Source organism: Zingiber officinale, chromosome 3A (assembly GCF_018446385.1).
Source record: "Zingiber officinale cultivar Zhangliang chromosome 3A, Zo_v1.1, whole genome shotgun sequence".
NCBI classification, from domain to species: domain Eukaryota; kingdom Viridiplantae; phylum Streptophyta; class Magnoliopsida; order Zingiberales; family Zingiberaceae; genus Zingiber; species Zingiber officinale.
Window position 1 is genome coordinate 2431591 of NC_055990.1, and position 23107 is coordinate 2454697.

At 36.3% G+C, this 23107-nt stretch overlaps 1 protein-coding gene across 5 annotated transcripts; it reads left to right on the plus strand.

Moving 5' to 3' along the window:
- Window positions 1-783: 783 nt before the first annotated feature.
- Window positions 784-13550, plus strand: LOC122051008 (F-box/LRR-repeat protein 15-like). Of its 5 annotated transcripts, none has more exons than XM_042611907.1 (18): window positions 786-1235; window positions 1325-1913; window positions 2636-2867; window positions 2950-3082; window positions 4913-5012; window positions 5104-5301; window positions 5395-5665; window positions 5745-5843; window positions 5917-6005; window positions 6078-6177; window positions 6287-6454; window positions 7527-7679; window positions 8657-8817; window positions 8893-9091; window positions 10316-10767; window positions 10860-10923; window positions 11334-11423; window positions 13145-13550. In XM_042611907.1, the coding sequence occupies exons 2-18, from the start codon at window positions 1474-1476 to the stop codon at window positions 13214-13216; spliced, it is 3021 nt and encodes a 1006-aa protein (XP_042467841.1). In that variant the 5' UTR covers window positions 786-1235; window positions 1325-1473; the 3' UTR covers window positions 13217-13550. The 5 variants fall into 5 exon arrangements, with proteins under 5 accessions (XP_042467842.1, XP_042467841.1, XP_042467840.1 ...); XM_042611906.1 differs by having other exon boundaries at window positions 786-1213; XM_042611905.1 differs by having other exon boundaries at window positions 786-1163.
- The last annotated feature ends 9557 nt before the right edge of the window (window positions 13551-23107 follow it).

Sequence of the window (23107 nt, forward strand, 5' to 3'; positions counted from 1 at the left end):
TTATGAAATTTAAAATATTCAAAGAATGAAATATTTGGTGACGATGTAAATATAGAAATTTAAATATTTAAAAAAAGTATTTGACATTTAATAGGAATGCTTTAACATATTTAGTAGTCAATTAAAATTTTATTATGTTTTTAAGTTAAGTTGGTTATAAGAATGGCAAAGTTGATTTGATTAGATTTGACAAGAAGGAAGATGTGACGGCTTGTAGTATCCTATTAGAAAGCGGTATATTAGAAAGCGGTGGAAGTGGTGACTTTTAAAATATATTTATTAATAAGTACATATTTTATTATTAGTATTTATAAAATAAATATTTTAATTTAATCAATTTTAACTCATTTTCACAATTGGAAATTTGGAATGACTCAATAATCTCACCTCGTTGCTCCGCACCTGCCCCATGACCTACCTTGTGTGCCTACTCTGCACGGGGCTCACGGGCTCTCGTGCCGGGGACGAGGGACACCAGCCACACTCCGCTCAAATAGGTTCGACAATCCAAGACCGAACAGCAAACTCCGTTTCCTCGCCCTACTCTTTTCCACCACGAGTAAATTACCAGTGGGATCGGCATCGCAAGGCGAATTATTCGATTTCTCCCTTCTCGGTGTCGGTGCTGAGACGCGGGATCTCTATTTGGCAGATGGTTAGGCTCGATGAATACGCTCAACAGCAACCGCTCGTTTTCCACTACTCGTTAAGCCCCACGCGTAGAGTTATAACCCGCGATGGGACCCGGAGTGGGACCCATAAAAGGCCGCGCGTGTTCCTCCATGTCTGCGAGATGACCCCCCGGTCGATTCCATTTCTTCACACAACAAATCCAGACATCTTCCTGTCTCTCCCTCTCTCTCTTCTCCCTTCTCTTCTCGGAATCGACGACTACGAGGTTTCAAAAAGCGAGCGAGAGGACGAGAGGCGCGTCGATTGTCGGAAGAGGAGAAGAAAGAGGGGCGATTTCCAGATTCAGATTTATCATTACAATCCGATCCTCTGCGAGGTTTCAGGAAGCGAGCGAGAGGAGGAGCGGCGCGTCCACTGTCGGAAGGGGAGAAGAAAGAGGAGCGATTTCCAGACTCAGATCTATCCCCACAATCCAATCATCGTCTTCCGGATTACCGATCTGAGATAGTCGCGAGGGATCTACATTTTTGGTGATTTTTTTTTTTTTTTTGCTCTCGGACCCCTTCTTGTTTTTCCAACGGTAAAGATCGCGTGCCGTTCTGGTAGAAATCGTGTTTTTCCATTTTGCCCCACTCGTTCTCCTTCATTTTGACGGATATGTGTTGAGTTGATGAAAATGTTGTCATTTCAGGCTCGGCGTTGGTGTTTTTTGGAATTTGCGTTAGGGTTTTTACTGTTAAGATAGGGGGAAATCAGCGATTGCTCAGCTATGGCGATCTCAGATGTTGGGATAGGATCTTAGCTTTTTTCTTTTGCTGTGAGTGGGTGAAGGGTTGCAACATGGCGGATGAGCGCATGAAGGCTGTGGTTGAAGAAGATGAAGTTGAAGATGGTGACGGGGAGGTTGGGTTGCAGGAAATGGTCGAACGCGACGAGGAAGATGATGAATTGGAGCTTAGCCTCTCACTGGTCAACCAGGGATGGAATGTAGGGTTTACAAGTGATTGGCCTGCGATGGATACATCGATATGGTCAGAACAGGGTGCTGGGAGCTCCCTGGACGTCAAGAGGTCAGGACGCGGTAGGCAACTGGATACTGGAGAAGGGACGAAGGACTGGGGAGACGTGGGAGACTCTAGAGAGGGCTTGATGGAGACTGAGCCTCTGCCTCACATAAGTCCTTTGTTTGATGCTGACTATTTGGATATGAAGATGGGAACAATCTTTGGCAGGGAGAAGGATACCCAGCACAAGCGGCCTAAAGTCGTTTCCAACCAACAGTAATCCTTTTAGCGCTTTTTCTCTTTCCAAAAACATATTTTCCAAAGATTCCTTCTCTTTCTGGTTATTTTATATAACCTTCATGCTGATCAAAATGCCATTTTCTCATGTTTTTACACAGTTCCTCAAGATCTTTTGCCTGTTAAATTTTCTGTTTGAAGTATGAACTGGACTAGTTTGGGGCTATTAGAATTTATTTGCGCTCTTCAAACTTCTTTACTCCTTGCAATGGTTATTTTTTTTATCTTAATTTGTATTGACTGAGCATAAATCTGAGGCCACTAGATGGAAATGTGTGTAGCATGTCCTTGTGAAAATGCACATTGATAGCTTGCTATCTGTCATCCATCTCAACCGTCTCATGTTTAAGTCTTGATGTAGAAACAGTGGCGCTCCTTATATTTGCTACCATGATTATACAGTTACAATGAATTTGCACTAGGGTTTAGCAATTTTTTTTTCCCATGGAAGTGGATTGATGGAGTTTAAACTGATCATCTTCTGGTGTTTATTTGTATGCCCACTTGTATTTGTCATGTCTATGTGATTGAGGTTGTCTACCACTGTAAAGTCTATTTTTTAGTGTCATTATGTTTGGAAATTTGATGTCATAATGTTTATTGCCTTGTCTTTTAGTTATATACTTATGTTTAATTCCCAATACTTCAAACATGATTTTCTTTTCACTCTTGCACCTCTGATTTTCGTTGTCTTTAATCAGTGAAGTGCCTACCTCTTCTGCTAATCCAATTGTACCAGCAGAAATTATCGATTTCATGACACTAAGTTCATCATATCAACCTGCTGAAATGAAAGGTCAGACCTCAATCGTTCAATCAGATGATGGGACCAACAAACCCGATGGTGGGGCCCCTTATGGGGATAACATAGGCGCTAGAAATGCTGAAGATATAGAGTTCAGGATGGATCTTTCAGATGATCTGTTGCATCTGGTGTGTCTTGGACTTTTTGTTATATTTCCATTTACTTGAAGCCTTGAACTCCCGTTCATTATGAGTAGGGTATATTTTGCAGGTATTCTCTTTTCTAGGACAAAAAGATTTATGCAGAGCTGGGTCTACATGCAGGCAGTGGTTAATAGCCAGCGCAAATGAAAATTTTTGGAGGTGCTTAAAATTTGAAAATACAAGGATCTCCCTGCAGAACTGTATGATTTCTTCTCTTCTTCTTGTTGCCCTGATGACGCACTATTGTCAAGTCTAGTTGTTTTCCAATGCAACTCTAATTAGGCAGTAAATTTCATCCAAGGCTAAATATTGGTGAGATCGATAACAACTTAATAGAATTTTGATCATTAAATCCAACTTAAAATGGTTTGAAAGCAGAAGTACTAGAGCCCCCCTTTCCATTTTCTTAACTTTCCTTCTGAATTGAAAAGGTCCACTTTGCTTGATGAATTGTTTGAAAGGATTTTTATTCAATATGATTTGATACGAATTGTATTTTGTATGATATTCATTAAAAAAGAAAGCTATTAAGTAATCAAATTTGACTTATTAATTTAAACCTCAACCTATTAATGTAAAATGAAATCATTGTAAAGAAAATAAAAGGTGAATCTTATGCCACACAATGGTGGATAGGTTGATGGAGAGGGAAGCTAGTAAGTCAAGTGACAATGTTGAACATGAAGAAATTTTATTGTGGGCAGACTTAGAATTGACACCCTTGTTTCTAAAAAACAAGTCTTGTTGTATTGAGTCTCAAATTCAAGGATGAAGGTCTTTGGGGAGAAGTCTTGATACATTGAAGATGTCATTCTATTCCTCTTCCTATAGTGTTGTCATTGTCTTCCCCTTTTGTTCTTCCTCTATTCAACCATGTTATAGCATTGAGACTTAGACTGAGTTTACTTTGGTGGAAAGAGGGTAAGGTACTTTGGTGGAAAGAGAGTAAGGGAAGTACATATAAGTGATTCATGCTCCATATACAATATTGTGACCCTTTCCCTCTTGCTCCCTTTCTCCTTCATATTTTTTCATCCAAGTAAAACCAGTCTTACAGTCAAAATTGAGGGGCATGGTCGAAGATGACTGCCCCATTTTCATAAGCAAACTACAATATATTGTTTTGTTCATTGTAGCACAATTCTAAATCAACTGAAACAGACAAGATTCTGTAATTCTTTGGTCAATAGTAGATATGGATTTATATGTTTGTGAATCATGACAAGTCTGCTCCATTGATGAAATGGTGCTATTAAATATGGCATTATGTCAATTCATAAATGTTAGGATATAAAATATTATTCCATGCAGGTAGAATATTGTTAATCTATTTTATGAATTTTCAATTGCATCTTACAAGCGGACAACCTTGAATTTCTATCTGCTAAATTTTAGTTCTAAATATCAACCTGAAGAAACACATGAAATCAAAAAAGTTTGCATTTCACTTTGCTACTTACATAGTAAAGATGTGGTAAATTAATTTTAATTTAAATCGTGGTGCATTAAGCAATTTTAATCTTAAGAAATTTAGAAGCCTAATCTAGGGTTTCTCTGTCCTCTTCCCTTGTCTCTTTCAAAGTTACAGTTTTAAACAGTTTTTTCTAGAACATTCCAAACTTCATCAGTGAAGGATCCATTGAAGGAAAGGTGATTGGAAGAGTCAGAGTCCACATTGCATATTGAGGGCATATAGGTAACATAGAAAACCAAAAGAAGCCACCTAGAAGTTCTTTTTCCTCTTTTATGAAGAAGTTTCCAGTAGAAAACTCTCAATCTGAGGCTATTTCCTGTTTCCATGCTTAGCCATCTAATATGTCATTGGATGGGATATTTAATATTGTGTGTGCACGAAAGTGATAGGCCTGCGAGAGGCTTCTCTCCTTTGGTTTTCAAATCCAGATGTTATCTTAGTGAGAAATTACTGTTTGTTGACTGTAAATAGTTCCTCATAAACCAAATGATTTTTCCAACTATTTACCTTGTATTGAATTTTGCTTTTCTCATCAACTGCTAAAGAACCATTGCAGTTATTGCTATTTGTGATCGTTACCCTAATGCTACTGAAGTGAATATGATTGGGACACCAAATGCTGATGCGCTTGTTAATATTGCAATGAATTCTCTGAGGTCTGTTTTACCATTCTTTTTTACTTTAACTCAAATTTTAATGATTTTACTCAGAGTTGTCCCTTACATGTTAGTTTGCCATAATTCACAGGAGACTTGAAATTTTAATTTTGGACAAGGGGCATTTCAGTGATGGATTTTTTCATACATTGACGGATTGTCCTGCATTAACCAGTTTGAAAATTTCCGATGCATCTATTGGCAATGGTATTCAAGAGATTACTGTATACCATGAAAATTTACACGAATTGCAGATGATAAAATGTAGAGTTCTTCGAGTTATTGTTAGGTGATTATACTGCCAATTGATCAGTAATATTTTCTTTTCCATAACCATATTGCAATATATAAAATAATTATTTTGCATAACATTACTTTGCAGATGTCCTCAGCTGCAAACTTTGTCACTGAAGCGCAGCAGCATGGCCCATGCCTTGCTTACTTGCCCACAGCTACATTTGCTGGATTTATCTTCCTGCCACAAATTATCAGACACTGCAATTCGAACAGCTGCTATGTCCTGTCCTTTATTAGCATCTTTAGACATGTCATCTTGCTCTTGTGTCACTGATGAAACCATACGTGAGATAGCTTCCACCTGTCCAAACCTATGCATTCTTGATGCTTCAAACTGTCCAAATATTTCATTAGAGGTTAGTTTTTTAAGGCCCTGATATTTTGTAACAATACTTCTAAGTTGTGTTTACCAGAGCTTGTGTTTGGATTTTCAAGTCAGTAAAACTCCCAAAGTTAATGGATTTAAGGCTTGAAAGCTGTGAGGGAATAATATCTGCTTCTATAACTGCAATATCTTACAGCCAGATGTTAGAGGTTAGAGGCATACAACCCTTTTTGCATTTAGTGTGTTTCATTTTGTTAATTTTCTCACCTTGAGATATTGCAGTCACTGAAGCTTGATAACTGCAGCATGCTTACTGCCATGACACTTGATATGCCAAATTTGCAGAGTATAAGTCTCGTACATCTGCGCAAGTAACAATTTCTTCTCCCTCCTCTTTGATTGTGTTTTTCCTTTTCTGTAACTAAATTTGGCACATGTATTAGATTTGTGTATTTAGATTTGCGGAGTCCTGTGCTCAAGCAGATCAAGATTTCTAGGTGTTCAGCACTCCAAGACATAAGTATTATTTCGAATGTTCTTCAGGTTCACTTTCTCTTTTCTGAAACTAGAATTTATTTTCTATTCTATTATAAAATTTTATTGAAGTGAATATGATTTTGAAAGTATGACCCCCTGATTCTTTTTTATGCAGAAACTGGTATTGCAAAAACAGGAAAGTTTGGCTTATCTGTCACTGCAATGCCAAAGCTTGCTAGAACTGGACCTCAGCAATTGTGATTCTTTAACAGATTCTCTTGAAGTTTTCAATAATGAGGGAGGTTGCCCCAAGCTTAGGTCATTAATTCTCGACAATTGCCAGGTCTGCTGTTTACTTATATCAGTGTTCTCATGACGATATTGAATTTCAGTGATTCTTTGCTGTTTAGTTATGTCAGTGTAGTAAATAACAATATTGAATTCCCATGAAGATATATGCTTTCTAAGTATTAAATGTGGTTTAGATATTGTGCTACTGATATAGATGCTATTCTAGGTGCAATATATTGTTTCAATTATAGGTACCAACATAATAGACATGAAGTAGCTTGAAAATTCAAACGATCAGGGCAATGAAAAAATAATGAAAAGAAGATAACATAAATATTCTGTGTAGGTATTTAATGTAGTGAGAACACTACATTATATATTAAAGAACATGTGCGATCATCCAGCTTATGGCATATTTGCATATATGTTATGTGAATGCATGTACATGTGCATATGCCATCATTATTAAGCAATTGCTTAACATTAATTGTATTTGTTAAAATGGAGTTGAAGTAGTTGTTGAGAATTTGATAAAAGCAATTCAAAAGGATTAGCTACACATATCATAGGCAACAAAATGCAACATGAAATGCAAGTTTTGTTAGAATTTATAGTCTACTTCCACATGGGATATTATACTTGAAAGCACACCAATAAGGATCTTGTGTTCATTTGCATTCTTGCCTTATAGATGCATGCACCTTTGTTAAAGTTGATTGCCTAACCACGTATTCAAAATCTGTTAGTTGCCATTATGAGGGACTAGACTTTGGATACGTGAACCTATATCACTTACAAATTACAATACTTAGCTTCTTATTTATAAGATATATATACTTATCTGGCATAATTCATGATGTTACTACTGATATATGGCAATCTAGCTGTTAACTTGAGCATTTTGTTTTGGAAATTTTGAAAGGCTTGATTCAGTTCATGATGCTCATTTCCAAAATCCTTATTATTCACCTTTCAACTTTAGTAATTAAGTATTTCGTTTATCTGTATTCATCCATCAGAATTATAACTAGTGTTCTATTTTTGGTTTAATGTTATGTTGTAAATCATGTTCAAAAATAACTGGCTTGTTTATATTTATTCATTGATGGTTTCATTTTGTCCAGAGCCTAAGTATAATTGACATTAAAAGTTATACTCTTGTCTCCCTATCCTTGGATGGGTGTCGTGCCATCACTACCCTTGAACTGTCATGTCCAAATCTTCAAAAACTAAATCTTGACGGTTGTGATCACCTTGAAAAAGCTTCGTTCTGTCCGGTATGTGACTGTTGTTCATTCTGCTATTTGTTTCATGTAATCACTTTTATTACCAAGAGGGAAATTTCTCTGTATATTCTAATGATCATTGTTAGCAAAATATTACAAGTTTTTTTCTATATTTTGCGGTAACTTTTTTAAATTTAGATTTTAGTTTTTCCCACCTAATGGAATAAGGCTTGGTTGTTGTTGGTAGCTTTTTTAAATTTATAATTTTATATATATTAAGATCATACATTTTCTATCCTGTATGTATTGTGAACTAAATGTCAAATAAGAGTCTTTTTTTTATCAAGGTAAGTTTAATATTATTTTAGAGGTCTTCAGATGTTTCTTTTATAAGAAAACGGAACCTAAAATGCTTGAATTTATAAATTTTAAACATCAATAGAGTCAATTCTCTGTTGCAAGCTTTATTAGAATTTAACATTGGAGCAGATCTTTGAGCAGCTGCAAAGTGCTCTCAGCTGTTAAATGCTAGATTAGTTATTCTGATAATCTATTTGGTGTTGTTAATTAAATCTTGTAACTCATTCTGAGTAATTTTTGGTAATGCAGCTGTTAAAATTTTGCAGAGGTGATATTTTTCTCAAACTGTTGTAAACTAACACTGATTATCCGTTTTGTTGATGAAATTTTAAGCTCACTAGGTGCAATTGTTTGGCCGAATCTCACATAGATGACTATTTTCTTAATACATCACCTGTTAGAATTTGGAAACTGATGCTATTGCCTATTCCTCACAGATTTACTTGATCGTGTTTCACCTAGCTATTATTGCATTTTTTTTGCTCACAATGTTTCGAATTTGATGCTTTGCTGCTACTTTGGATGATTGCTGGGAACTTCTTTCCTCTTTTTTTAATTGATTTGGTAAAACGGATTCCTAACATGTTTTGGGCATTCAGCCATGTTACTAAATGACTACCTCACAACACCTTTTATATGCCTTGATATCAATCTTGACTGTTTCTTAGGTTGGTCTTGAATCACTTGATTTGGGTATCTGTCCACGATTATGTGTTCTACGGATTGAAGCACCAAAAATGCTACGGTTAGAGCTTAAAGGATGTGGCGTGCTGTCTGAGGCTTATATTAATTGCCCTTGTTTGGAGTCCTTGGATGCTTCCTTCTGCAGGTTATCTACTGTCAGTTTCTTCCCTTGGAATAACTGTTTTCTTTTAACAAAACTTACGTTTAGTCTGTTTTGCAGTAAGTTAAGTGATGAATCATTGTATAGAACAGCTGGATCATGCCCACAGATCAGATCCTTGGTCCTATCATCATGCCTATCTGTTGGACCTAATGGGCTATCTTCCTTGCATATGCTTCAACATCTGGCTTTACTGGATCTGTCCTATACCTTTGTGACAAACTTACAACCTGTTTTTGACAATTGCTTTAAGTTAGAAGTAAGTTTTTTTTAATGTTTTCTCTTAATTTTGTATCTTTATTTTGATTCATATTTGTGATTTGGTTCTGAGCTGTTTGCAGTCATTCAAATTGATTTCCATGAATATACCTGATAAAAGTTCAAATTGGTCACTTGTATCATAGTTGTCGAAGTGTGCACTATTTGAAATTTACTCTAAAATGTATCATGCAATTTATATCAAATCAGTGGAATATGGTATAAATGTGTTCAGATGAAAAAAACTTTGAATATCAAAGCTAATTTCTTGTCACTGCCCAGGGTATTCTTTCACAGACCAGAAAGTACCCTCAACTAGTTACAATTTGTTTGGAAAAATTCACAATTATGATAGTAGAGAGTGTGCACCATCTAGAATTTACTATAACATGTATCATGTGGCTTTGAATATCTAAGCTACTTCCTCGTCATGGCCCAACATATTCTTCCACGTAGTCGAGAGTACCCAACCTAGTGACAATTCACAGTTATGATACTACGAGATGAGACATGCTAAGCTAATACTGAACAAAATATACATTTTATTATTTTCAAGTAGAATAACAAATTTACTAAATGCAAAACAAAACATTTTGTATAAGTGAGACCAGGAGAGGAGAGAGATTTAGGGATAGAGAAAGCATTTTTGAGAAGAGGGGAGGAGTGGTGTTCACTGATGGTTCCAATAGACATCGCCCGCACTTGAGCGGGAGATTGGGCCAAGCGTCAACATGAAGGAGGAGGAGAGGTGCGGAAGAATTGGGAGAAATGGGTTACTTTGGGAGAGAGGAAATAGAAAGGAATTCAAATAATTCTAAGCAACTCAAAAACTCCACTAAATTGAACCGGACATGATTGAACCAGTTTTGCTAACATCAAGTTGATTCAACCCCTAAAAATAAGTAAAACAAATTCAAATCGAGTTTGATTTGAACTTTAATCACCGGACCTACTTGAAGGACTAAATCATCTCTCACTAAACCTCATAGGGTCCCCCAAACTCAAATTATTGGTTTTGTTTTGCTTGATTAGTCAATAAAATTTAAAATTAAATTATGACTAGGAAATTAAATGGAAATAAAATTTGATATGTAACATTTCTTTGCCTGCAAGCATATTTTCACCTTTTCAGCCTCACAATATCATTCAGATATTTTGTTTAGTTATAAATCCAGTTGTAAGCTTGCACAAATAATGATTCTGTTTTTGGGATTTTAACATGCAGACATTAAGGCTCTCTGCTTGCAAGTACCTCACAGATTCTTCCTTGGGTGCCCTTTATAAGGAGAGTGCACTTCCAGACCTACGAGAATTAGATTTATCATATTCATCTGCTGGGCAGTTGGATATACTAGATATTCTTATTTATTGTACAAATTTAGCTCATCTGAATTTGAATGGCTGTGCAAATATTCATCAACTTGTCTGGAGCAATTTATCTCAAAAGTTTGTCAATTTCTGTTCACCTTCCATATTGAAAGATAGTGACAAGGATGTCTATCTGAAGAATGGCCGTCTTCTTCAAATTTTGAACTGCACTGGTTGTCCAAACATTACAAAAGCCCATATTTCTTCAAGTGCTAATTGTTTTTATTTATCTAAAATAAACCTTAACTTATCTATAAACCTGAAGGAGGTAGATTTGGCATGTGGCAGCCTCTGTATACTAAACTTAAGGTAATACTTATTCTGAACAGTTTGGTCAAATAAATGGTTCTTGCTATGTCTCTCTCTATACTTTGCTGACACATCTTACACTGTTTGTTTAGTTATTGTAATTCCCTGGAGTTCTTGAGGCTCAAGTGTCCAAGACTAAACAATCTCCAGCTCCTGGTAAATGACTGCTTGTGATTATTCAGATTGACGATACTATAATAAGAGGATTTGTGTTTGGGTTGGGAGAGGGGGTGCTTGGATTTAAGTGATTTTTGAATGAGCTGTTTGTTGTCGTTAAGTGTTGTGTTTTGTCTTTAGTTTTTGTTCTTCTTCTAATGTCAATATTCCAGAAAGAATGTGCCAACTTTGATTTGGCAATTTAATATGATAACATATGGGATTTGTGTGAGAAAATTTTAGACAACTTGTTGTCATATTGCAAACAATCTTTCTTCCATTGCATTAGCGTACCATAAATTTACTTTTTACATATGCGATAACTAAACTTGCAGATTATATTATCCTTTTTACAATTTATCACTGGATTCTTGTTCTGCTTTTATGTGAGCATTTTCTTTAAACTACAGGCTTGTAGCATGTTAGCTGAAGAACAGTTGGAAGCTGCAATTTCTCAGTGTCCTACCCTGGAAATTATGAACATTGACTTTTGTCCTAAGGTTAGATATGATATTTACTTCTTGGTACATTATTTGATATCATATCTACATCTTGGTTATGTTTTTCATTGACTCAATGTACAAAGAGAACTTAGATTAATCATGTTTGCAATGAATTGGTAATATAAGCTAGAAATTTGGATTTCGTAATTATATGTTCATAAGCACCAAAATATTGATTGGGTTTCCCAAGTAATTAATCAATCATCATTCCTGTATCAATGGTGGAAGATATGGATAAGAAGTTTTGGGCAGATGCCATTATGGGGCGTTATCCACACCCAATACACAATAGAATTGATAGACATCAATAGAGATATGGTTTGAAGAGAGATAGAGAGGATAAAAAAAACCTAATGTTAGAAATATTAGGTTATTAGTGCTGTGGGTTTAGACCCATGTAAGATGTTTAGGTTTAGGGTTCATCATGAGCCTATATTACATGTAATGGGTATCTTTCACAAAACATTCTCTTCTTCCTTAGCAATTTAATTCAAGCCGTGACTTTATTTCTCAGTTTTCATGTTCCTCTTTGGTTCGAGGGGCACTACAATCCAGATCTCAGCTTCCCTCTGTTGGGAAATTTCTTTCTTTGCCTTTGTCCTCATGCTGCTTAACCACTGTGAAGCCTCTTTTTCCATTCGGGAAGACAATTTGTGATCTCCCCTCATCTCCTTCTGCACTGTGTTATCCTCATGCTGCTTAAGTTCTCGTTCTCTAGCTAGCTATATCTTTTTTCTTCCTTTCTGATTCATTGTATTGATGCTCTCTTCTCTACAAGCTTCACTAGTCCTCTTCCGTTGCTAATGCGATGGCTATCAAGTCCCTGCACCAAGCTTTGCTTATATCTTTCTTCTTCAGCCCTTCTCAAGATTGTTGTGAACTCTACTAGTGGATCCTTCACATATGAGGCCTTAACCACCATGAGGAGCACTAGGTGCCTGATGCAACCATGGATCTGCACTGAAAACTAGTATAAATTCAATGTTCTTCTCTGTATTTCAATGCCCCTACTGTTCCTCTTTCCATGAGCAGGGAAAACCACAAATCTAGTGTTGGCCCTGGACCAGCCCTATACTACTTGTTTCTTAGAGTTCTGTTACTTATTTCTTCAAGATTATATGGGGCTGCTTGTCTTCCTCTACATTGGATTTCTCATAATTGATATGCATCTTCTATGTCATCTTTCAGCACTTCCTGATTTCTTCTAGCTTTCAGTATTTCTAGGTTCTAGCAATGATTTCTTAATTCCTCTTTCAAATAGCAACTTCTTGCTTCTTTGTAATACATTTTTTGCTTTCTGTCAACTCTTTCTGAAACTTAGTTTCATCGGCTTGCAAAAGTGCTACTTCATCTTGGGCAATGTCTTTGTCTATTTTTTTTAGTTTATGTAACAAGCTGTATTTAAATAGTTGCTCTGCTCCAACTTAAGGGGAATGCCAGAGGTTCTCAGTGGAGCTAAATCCGTGCTTGATGTTTTAGAATTAGAGATTATGTTTTTGTCCTATATATACAAAAACAACTAAATACATTCTCATTTGTGCTACTTTTAACATTATAAAGGTTAGAGGAACTGCCATTTAGGTTTCTAATTTAGTGATTTATCTTGTCTGTACCTCAATCCAGATATTCTAATTGCTGTATGGTGAACTGTGCTCCTTGTTTTCAGCTGTAAGAGTGAAAATTTCTTTGCATAATACTCATGGTGTTTTCTGTTGCAGATACATAGTAAAGATTTTTATAAATGGCATGCAATTTGTCCCAGTCTCAAGCGCATACAAAGCTGCTCATAGAATTTGCTCCACGATCGGCAATCCTTTTTGAGTGTAGCTAGTAGAAGTAAGTAGATTGTTGGCTTCGAGGCCGGCTATTTTGTGCTCTTTTATTGTAAATTTTAATGCCACTCGTTGTCCTTATTTATAAGGCTATTAGATGTAGATGCACTATCATGCTTGCCTTTTAGCTTCCATACTTTCCAGACCTTTTTTTCTTTTTCTTTTTCTTTTCTACCGTAGAGAGGGTGGTACGAATATATGTATTATTGAGATGAAGTTACGGTATGCAGACAGTTGAAAAACCTTGTTTAATTGAAATTCGAAACAGAATGCTCTCTTGGTTTACTTTGAAGAATCAGCTCAACTAATCAGTCCGGTGTTCATTCTCTTAGTTTCCTCGGCTTCGAAGGGAGGCAAATAGTTCTGTTCATCATCTCACAGTCTGTCATTCAGCAAGTGAAGCACGAACCAGCTCCGCTGCTGCCCATTTGCATTTAGTAAATAGCTTAGTGATATTCATTATGATATTATTTTATAATCCCTATAATATTATGTTATTTCATTAAAATATTATTTTGGTAAAAATAAAAAACAAAGGTGTTTTTTTTTCAAAAAAAAAAAATATCCCTTTCATGATTTTATTTTGAAAATACCTTTGGATCCAATATTAATGTAGAAATTATTTGATAGTTGTTATAATGTGTTTAGAGTGAGTTTAGAATTTAAGATTTAGGATTTATATCATGTAAAAGTTATTGAGTAACTATTAAAATATCTAGAAGTTATCTAGTAGTTATAATGTGTTTAGTGTGAGTTTAGGGTTTAAGTTTAGAGTTGTAGCAATTAGTTGTGTTCATCATCTCATTCAGCAAGTGAAGCACGAACCAGCTCCGCTGCCGCCCATTTGCATTTAGTAAATAGCTTAGTGATATTCATTATGATATTATTTTATAATCCCTATAATATTATGTTATTTCATTAAAATATTATTTTGGTAAAAATAAAAAACAATGGTGTTTTTTTTTTCAAAAAAAAAATATCCCTTTCATGATTTTATTTTGAAAATACCTTTGGATCCAATATTGTTGTAGAAGTTATTTCATAATTATTATAATGTGTTTAGAGTGAGTTTAAAATTTAAAATTTAGGATTTATATCATGTAAAAATTATCGAGAAACTATTAAAATGTCTAGAAGCTATCTAGTAGTTATAGTGTGTTTAGTGTGAGTTTAGGATTTAAGTTTAGGGTTGTAGCAATTAGTTAGATAACCGTCTATATAATTATTTTAAAGTGATTTTTGATCAAGTTGGTAATAATATTTTGATATAATACTGTTATCCTAAATTGTAAATCATAAATAGTAAATTTACACTAAATATGTTGTAATTTTGATATAATACTGCTATCTTAAACGGTAAATCATAAATATTAATCTTACACTAAATATGTTATTGTAGCTACTAGTAACTTTTATACATTGTAACAACTATTAGATAGTTTTTACATAGCATAAATATTGAGATTCAATCAAAGTCTCACATTGACAAAATTTGATAAAGATCGCGGGTTAAAAGGATGTAGGATATCTTCATTGGCATGAGACCTTTTGGGTATAATTCAAAAGCAAAGTCATGAGGGTCTAGGCCCAAAGTGGACAATATCATGTCATTGTGGAGGTATGTGAATATCCTTTGAGCGCAATAATTGGTATCAGAGTCATGGTTCAGACTAGATGTCATGTGGGGTAGCCTTTAACAAAGTTAAGGGTAGGCCAAGTTGACAAAATGATTGCGGCTTACGGGGAGGCTTGGAGCAAGTCAGAGTGACCAGATACTTGTACCTGGGGCAGGGGGCGGGGGGGGGTGGGGGGGAGCAGGTCAAGGTGACCGGATGCGGATGCTTGCGGGGAGGTCCAGAGCAGGTCAGGGTGATTAGATGTTCGCAGGGAGGCCTGGACCATGAGAGTAATTGTGATCTTTCGTTTGAGGGGAGGATTATTAGGATTCAATCAAAGTCATTGTGGAGCCCAAGAGCAAAACTATGAGGGTCCAGACCCAAAGTAGATAATATTATGTCATCGTGGAGATATGTGAATATCCTTTGGGCGCAACAATAAATTCTAAATACTAAATTCATCTTAAACACGTAGCTATTGGGTAATTTTTATATGTTATAGAAGTTGTAAGTACCTCGGGTTAGTTTTGACTTGGCCAACCAAATGAAGTGAGGTCCTTTGTGTTTGATACTTGTGTCTAAGTGTGCAGGAACTTAGGAATATAAGAAGTGGAGCGAAAGACGTAGTGGATGAGAATGATGGCATGGGAAGCGAGTTGACGGGCTCAATGCATCCGAGGAGCCAGAAGCTGCGGAAGAGTACACTTGTGGAAGAGAAGGACCCGCGTGACGTATCCGAGGGACGAGAAGTTGGGAGGAAGCTTGCTTCAAAAGAAGGTCAGAATTAAGTTTGGGTGAGCTCAATTTCGGACGGTCAGAGTATCACCCAAACAAGAGTGAAGAAGAGTTAACCAATTTTGAAGGTTAATTGGTCGAGTTGGCTGGAGAAGGTGCCCTCAAGGTGATGGAAGATGTCCTCATGTTTTTTCATGAAAGGCACCCTCAAGGTAATGGAAGACACCCTCAATCTGGTTGGAGGTGCCTCTAGTAGCCATTAAGCTATCGTTTAAAGAGGATAAAACTCTATCGCTATGAGGACAAACTCTATCCTCTTGGAGGCATCTTGGACTCTTTAGAGGCACCTCCAATCGATACAAACCAACGATAACTTCTATCTAAGAGATTATAAAAAGTCCCCTGAAGTTAAAAATTAATGAACAACTCTTATATTTAATTCCTAACTATTTTTGAGTGCTCAACGACTGTAAGAGGCTTATCTGTCTTTAACGAAGGAGATTTTTACTAATCTTTTTCATTACCTTGGATTAATAACCACCTAGGTTGTAACTCAGTAACTGATGTGTCTCTTACCTTTATTTCTATTTATTGTTGTTATGTTAATTGCTTAATTAATTTGATTATCCTTGCTAAGTAAAAGTAAGAGATTTGACTAACTTTCTTTTAAGGCTATTCTCTCCCCCCCGGGCAGCCTAACGTGAACCTAGAATTAGTTTCAGAGGAAGGTTGCTTCAGAAGGACTTGTTAGGTTTGCAAGATTGTAAACATAGTCCCACATTGAAAACACATGGGAAAGATCATGAATTTATAAGAAAAAGATATCTTTAATTATATGAGGTCTTTTGGGTAGAGCTCAAGAACAAAACCATGAGGGTTTAGGTCTAAAGTGAATAATATCATGTAATTATGGGGATATCTAAAATCTTTTGATTCTAACAATTGGTATCAGAGCAAGGTCGTCTTCATTGGACTAACCGCCGGAAGAAGCACGAGCCATAGCTATGATCCAAGATCGAACCATGTGAGTGAAACCTTGAACGAAGTAGGGGAGACCTTGAGCAGGTCAGTGACTTGATGCTTTAGGGGAGGCTCTAAGCAGGTTAAGAGTGACCTGATGCTTAAGTATGAGGCTTTTTGGGTAGAGTCCAAGAGAAAAATTATGGGTACTTAGACCCAAAGTGGACAATATCATGTCATTGTGGAGATATCTGAAATCTTTTGGTCTTAACCGGACTAACTGCCATCTAGAACACAAATGACCGGAGCAAACATTCATCCACTGAAGTTCGAAGGAGACTTTGCTACATGGAAGAAGTAGATGGAGGTATTTTTTAAAAATGGATTTGACATATTACTTGAAATTAAATATGGTTTTGCAGCATCCAAAGATCAGTAAGGACCCAAAAAAGAATAATAATTTTAGAGCAAGAAGGATCAAACCAACTCTGTGGCAAATGACAGAGAAGAATTTCATCTGCTAAACGTTTTGCCACTGCAAGAAGTCAACGAGATCGATACTTACAACTTTGCCAAAGAACTCTGAGAGAAATTTCTGGAACTATACGAAGGGGCATCGGAGGCCAAGCTAGCAAGATAGGACTTGCTTAGAAATCAGTTGACAAACCTTTAGATGCAAGAAAGAGAAATAGTAGCCTAATTGCACAGAAAGATCAAGGAACTTATCATCGGATTGACAAACCTCGGAGAATTGGTAATAAACCGAGACTCAATTCGATATGCTCTCAACGCCTTTTTGAGAACACCCAAATGGACTTCGATAGTAGACGCTTACTATATTTCCAAGGACCTCGAGGCAAGTAGTTTAGAAAATATATTTTCTACCTTTCAATTACATGAATCTAGATGTATAGTTAGAAGAAAGGACAAAGAGCCAAATAACAACATTGCACTGAACACAAAAAGGTCGATCGCTTGACAAAGATGAAAAAGTTTACTTGGTAAGAAAATTTTTAAAGTTTTTAAAAACTAACAAATTCAACAAGTTTCAGGCTAAGAAGCTTCCACGAAATAAAAGAAAAGTACAATACTGCAACTGCAATGAGGAAGGACACATAAAAAAGAACTGTCTGAAATTAAAAGTCAAAGACAAAGGTCAAGAAAGCCCAAACAAAAGAACTTCAAGGCAACATGTGACTAGTCATCATCAGAAGAGTCAGAATTGGAAGAGTATGTTGAACTATCACTAATGGTGAGAGTCACTAAGAGGAGACAATCGATGAAGGAGGAGCTACTTCAGAGGAAAGTAGCAATAAAGAGGGAGAGTCAAACTTCGAGACCGACATGGTAAGTGAGGTATGCCTTCTTCTTCCTAACCAACTTTATGAAGGTATAAAATTAATGTCTAAATCTTTATGTAAGCTTACAACTAAGAATCTCAAATTGAAAAAGAAAAAAATATGAATTTGAAAAATATCTTAGCTAAAGCATATCCACGTGGAGAATTTTGATAAAGTTAAAAATGAAAATTAAAAACTTAAAGAATAAAAAGAAATTATGAAAAAGTCCATGTCTGCTCCAAAAAGAAATTTCAAACATTATAGCATACTTAATTGGTATATTAGGAACCATAGGAGTAAATTATAAAAGTATCTAGAAGTAAAATTTATAAAAAATACTTGATAAATTTAATAGGTAGAAACTTATTTTAGGTTCCCAAAACATGCCTAGTTTGATTAAAATTAATTTTCATTCATATCTTAAATTGAATTTATTTTAATTTTTAATATTGTTTATAAAATTAATTATTTCACATCCTTCCTTTTCATATTTTATATTAATTTTTTTCTATGAAAAATAAAATTATTATCCGTTAATATAAATTTTTTCAAAATTTTTAACCCTAATATTATTTTTTATAAATTTTCTAACAAAAATCATATTTTTAAAATTAAAATTATTTTGAAAATAGATTTTTTGAAAATTTTGATTTTTATGTGACAATGAGTTAGGTTTTCTATTTCAATAAAAATTCTATTTAGTAATTATCTGATTTTTTATGAATTTTTAATAAAAATGTTATTTTAAATTTAAATTTTCTTTTGAAGATAAATTTGAAAAACCTCATTTTTAAGATAAGGAACGTTATATTTTAACGTTGTGAAAATCAGAAAGATTTTTTGAATTAAAAAATTATTTTTAAATATTTAAATTTGAAAATAACCATTTCTAATTTAAAATTTTATTATGGTTCAAATAATAATACTTTATTCGTGAAAATTTTGATCATATTTATAACACTTATGCTTATCATTTACAAAAATTTTAAGCATTTTTTAAACTTAAAAATAATTTTAAAATTACTTTTACCAAAATTGAGATTTAATTGATAAAAATTATTACTTTTAAAAATTAATTTCAATAAAAAATAATATTCATGAAAAGTCTATTTTAAACCCCAAGAAAATTTTCTAAAATTTTTTTATAAGTTTTTATATTTTTTTTTCGCTTATTTTTTATGTGATCGAAGGAGGAAAAAACGTAAGGGCTAAGGAGGAGATATTGAAAATATTTTTTACATTATTGCAATTATTTATCTGTACTTATTTGAAAATCTTTTTTTTACTTAATATTTTATATGTTATTTTATTATTTTTTACCTTAACTTAACTTGGATTGATATGGAGATTGTAAGTTTTTGGATTGATTTTGATGTAGTCAACCAACTCAAGTTAGGTCATGTTGTGTTTAATGTTTTTGTTGGTGTAATTCCTTAGGTCAAGGTTGACCAGTTTGACAAAGCTTGAGTTGGCTCAAGCTTGAGTCTTGATATTTGAGTTTTGATGTTTGACAACATATGAAGATTATAGGTGCAATTGTCCATTATGGGAAAATTGGTTAAGGTTTGACCAGTTTGATGTGAACAAGAGTTAAGTATGTCAATGTTGACCGGATACTTGATTGAAAAGTCCTAGTGAGTGAAGTTAGACAGTTGTAAAATACTGATGAGTAAAGCTAGGTGAAAAGCCTTAGTGAGTGAAGCTAGGCAGTGAGAAAGTCTTAGTGAGTGAAGCCAGACATGTGAAAATCTAGGTGGGTCAATGGTTGACCGGACACCTAGTAATTGGTAAGTCGAAGTGGATCAAGACTGACCGTACACTTGACACGAGATGGAAAGTCCAAGTGTAAAATATGACATCCAAATAATAATTAAATAATAAGTGTTATTGGAAAAATAATTTTAACAGAATTTTTAGGAATTTTAGAAATTTTCTGGGATTTAATTGGAGCTCGTATGACGTAGTTTAAGGGGATGGATCTATTGGGCTCGGAGAAAGCCTATTTGGAATATCAATTTATATAAGAGTTGATTGGATTAATAAGCCTAAGTTTTCTATTAAAACCTAGGTTTCTTATTGTTAGGACCAAAAGTAGCTAGAGGGGGGGGGGGGGGGGGGAATAGCTCGTAGCGTGCTCGTTGCTCGGTGTTGCTTGTTTCTTGAAGAATGCGCAGCGGAAAATACATAAACAAACACAAACAACGCTAACACGGTTGGTTTACTTGGTATCCACCTCACAAGAGGTGACTAGTCCAAGGATCCACACCACGCACGCACCCTCCACTATGAAAACACTCCTTTTCGGTAACTACCGAGGGCGGAGAAGCCCTACAAGACTCTCAGTACAAGAAGAAAGGAAAGGGAAACAAAATACAAGCTTACAATGAGTACAAAACCCTAACCCTAGCTTCTCTTCTTGCCTTTGATCCGCCTCTTGACTTGGAAAGCTTCCAAGATCCTTCAAGAACTGGCGATCGAGCGCTGTGGAGGAGTTGGCGAGAGCTCGGAGTGAATCGGAGAAGTTCTTTTCGCAGCTATCGAACGCCTGCGGCTATAAACGACGCCAGCGGTCGGATCCCGATCGATTCGAATGTTCCCATCGATCGGGAGGCTTTGGATCGATCCACGGATCGATCCGACCTTCTGCTCGAAAGCGCTGGATCGATCCACGGATCGATCCGGCGCTTATCGCGAACAGCGTCCCAATCGATCCAGCGATCGATTGGGACCTCTGATCGATCCACGGATCGATCCGAGCTTTCAATGGCCGGATCGATCCATCGATCGATCCAGCTGGATCGATCCATCGATCGATCCAAAGCTTGGTTTTGTCCAAAACCAAGTCCTAAACCTCCCAAACCAACATCCGGTCAACCTTGACTGTTGGTATGTCATGCCTAGCATCTAGTCACTCCTTGACCGCTAGGACTCCTTACCAAGTGTCCGGTCAATCCTTTGACCCACTTGGACTTTTCTCTGTGCAAGTATCCGGTCAATCCTTTGACCTACTTGGACTTTTCTTTCATGCCAAGTATCCAGTCAATCCTTTGACCTACTTGGACTTCCCAACACCAGATGTCCGATCATCCTTGATCCATCTGGATTTTCCCTTGCCTGGCTTCACTCACCAGGACTTTCACCTAGCTTCACTCACTAGGGTTTTCCATCTGCCTAGCTTCACTCACTAGGACTTTCACCTGGCTTCACTCACCAGGGTTTTCCATCTGCCTAGCTTCACTCACTAGGACTTCCATCTGCCTAGCTTCACTCACTAGGACTTTCACTTTGCCTAACATCCCAGTTAGGACTTCCCAGTCAAGTATCCAGTCAACCTTGACCTACTTGACTTTTCTTCAATCAATATCTTATTGTCAAACATCTAAACCCAAACCAAGACTCAGCTTGGTTACCCAGGTCAACCTTGACCTGAGGGATATTGCACCAACACTTATTCTCCCCTAATCTCTCTGCGCTGAATTCCTTTCCCTTCCCCGTGCCCTAAGCCCGACGCCGATTCTCCCCTCTCGCTGCGACGCCGCTTCTTCCCCCAAGCCCTCACCTCGTGACGTCGCCCTCTCCATCCTTCCTGCCCTCTCGTGAGTTCCCGGACGCCGCCGACCTCTCCTCCTCACGCTCCCTCTCCCTAGCCCGAGCACTGCTCTTCCCTCGTGCCACAAGCCGTCGAATCTTGCTCCCTCACGCAAGCACCATAGTCGCCGGAAGGAAGGGTCACCACCAGCCTCGCGTCTCTGCCTCGACAATCATTTCCCTTCCTCGATTCAAGTCGTATTCCCTTCCTCCTCAGCGTCGATCCACCGCCACTCCCTCTGTCGTCTTCATCTCTACTGCAATCGACCTCGCCTAGTGCCGCCGCCACCGATAGGAAGGATCAAAGCCAAGCCCTTTGTCATAACTGTTTCGGTGTTGTTGTTGCTTCTAGCCGGTGACACCGTCTTCTTTTCCCTTGCGCCACCACTAGATGTGTGCTGTCGGGAGTCCACCGTCAGAGAGGGGGCAGCTAGGGAGCAACTGATCAAGGTAAGATTGTAGTTTGGGGAAATTATTGTTTGGTAATGAGGTTTGATTTCAGATATAAGGTGTTTATCATGGAATTGGGTTTAATGCTCAATTGTGGCTAAATGGTTGTGTTATAGGGTACTGATTTGGAAATCAGCAACTCTATTTGGCTACGTTTGGTTTCGACAGCAAGTTCTCCGGTTGAATTGACAATGAAGTCTTTGGATTTGGGTAAGTTTGAGTGATGATTTATGCATTGATCTAATGCAATTTGATTTTGGAAGAGTTATGGATATCTATTCTAATGTTGTTGTGAAGGATTATGAATGAGGTTAATTAATTCTTATTGAAATAAATTTAGTATGGTTGATTTATGAAAGGTTAGATTTAATCATTGAATTAATTAGAGATGATAAGATGATTAAGCCTAAGTTGATCAATAAGAGATTAATTAATGCATGGTTGATTTAAGACATGGATTAAATGATGTGTTTATTTGGGTGAGTTTTGGAGATAAATCATGTATAAACCTAATCTAATTATGTTGTAGTATGATTAATGTTAATTGGGGGATTAATCCATAATCATGTTCTATTCGAATTATTCTAGTTAGGTAGGGAGTTATTTACTTCATATGTGACTAGCTACATACATTATGTGACTGCAGGACTTGGATTCGAGACGAGCGTCTTGACATAGGATTTCTAGATATGATCTTCTTTTAAGGCGGGTACTTCTTACTTTGACTCTTTAGTTCTTTGAACTTAGTGCATGAGCTATCTTTGGATAGAAACTACTTTTACCTTGACTTCACTCTTATTTTTCCTGCGTTTGATATTTCCACTCGATCTTTGAGATATTCATTTTTATATCTATACAGTCTTTTATTGTTATCCATGATACGTAGCAGATACTAGATACTGTGTTTGTATGTTTTGATTGTTGTTTATTTATGTTCTGTATTGAGCATGCTGGTTTCATATAACATACTTGATTTCTGCTTATACTGTATGATGACTGTTGTATTTTGCACATCATAGCATTGCATACATGTTAACGGCAAATTCTCCCTTGCAATCGAGAGAGTCGTTAACCAGGGTCGCACGCTCGACCACTCGAGAGAGTGGTAGCTGGAGCAGATATCGCTTGTCCTGTCGTACCGCACTCGGCTACTCATGGGT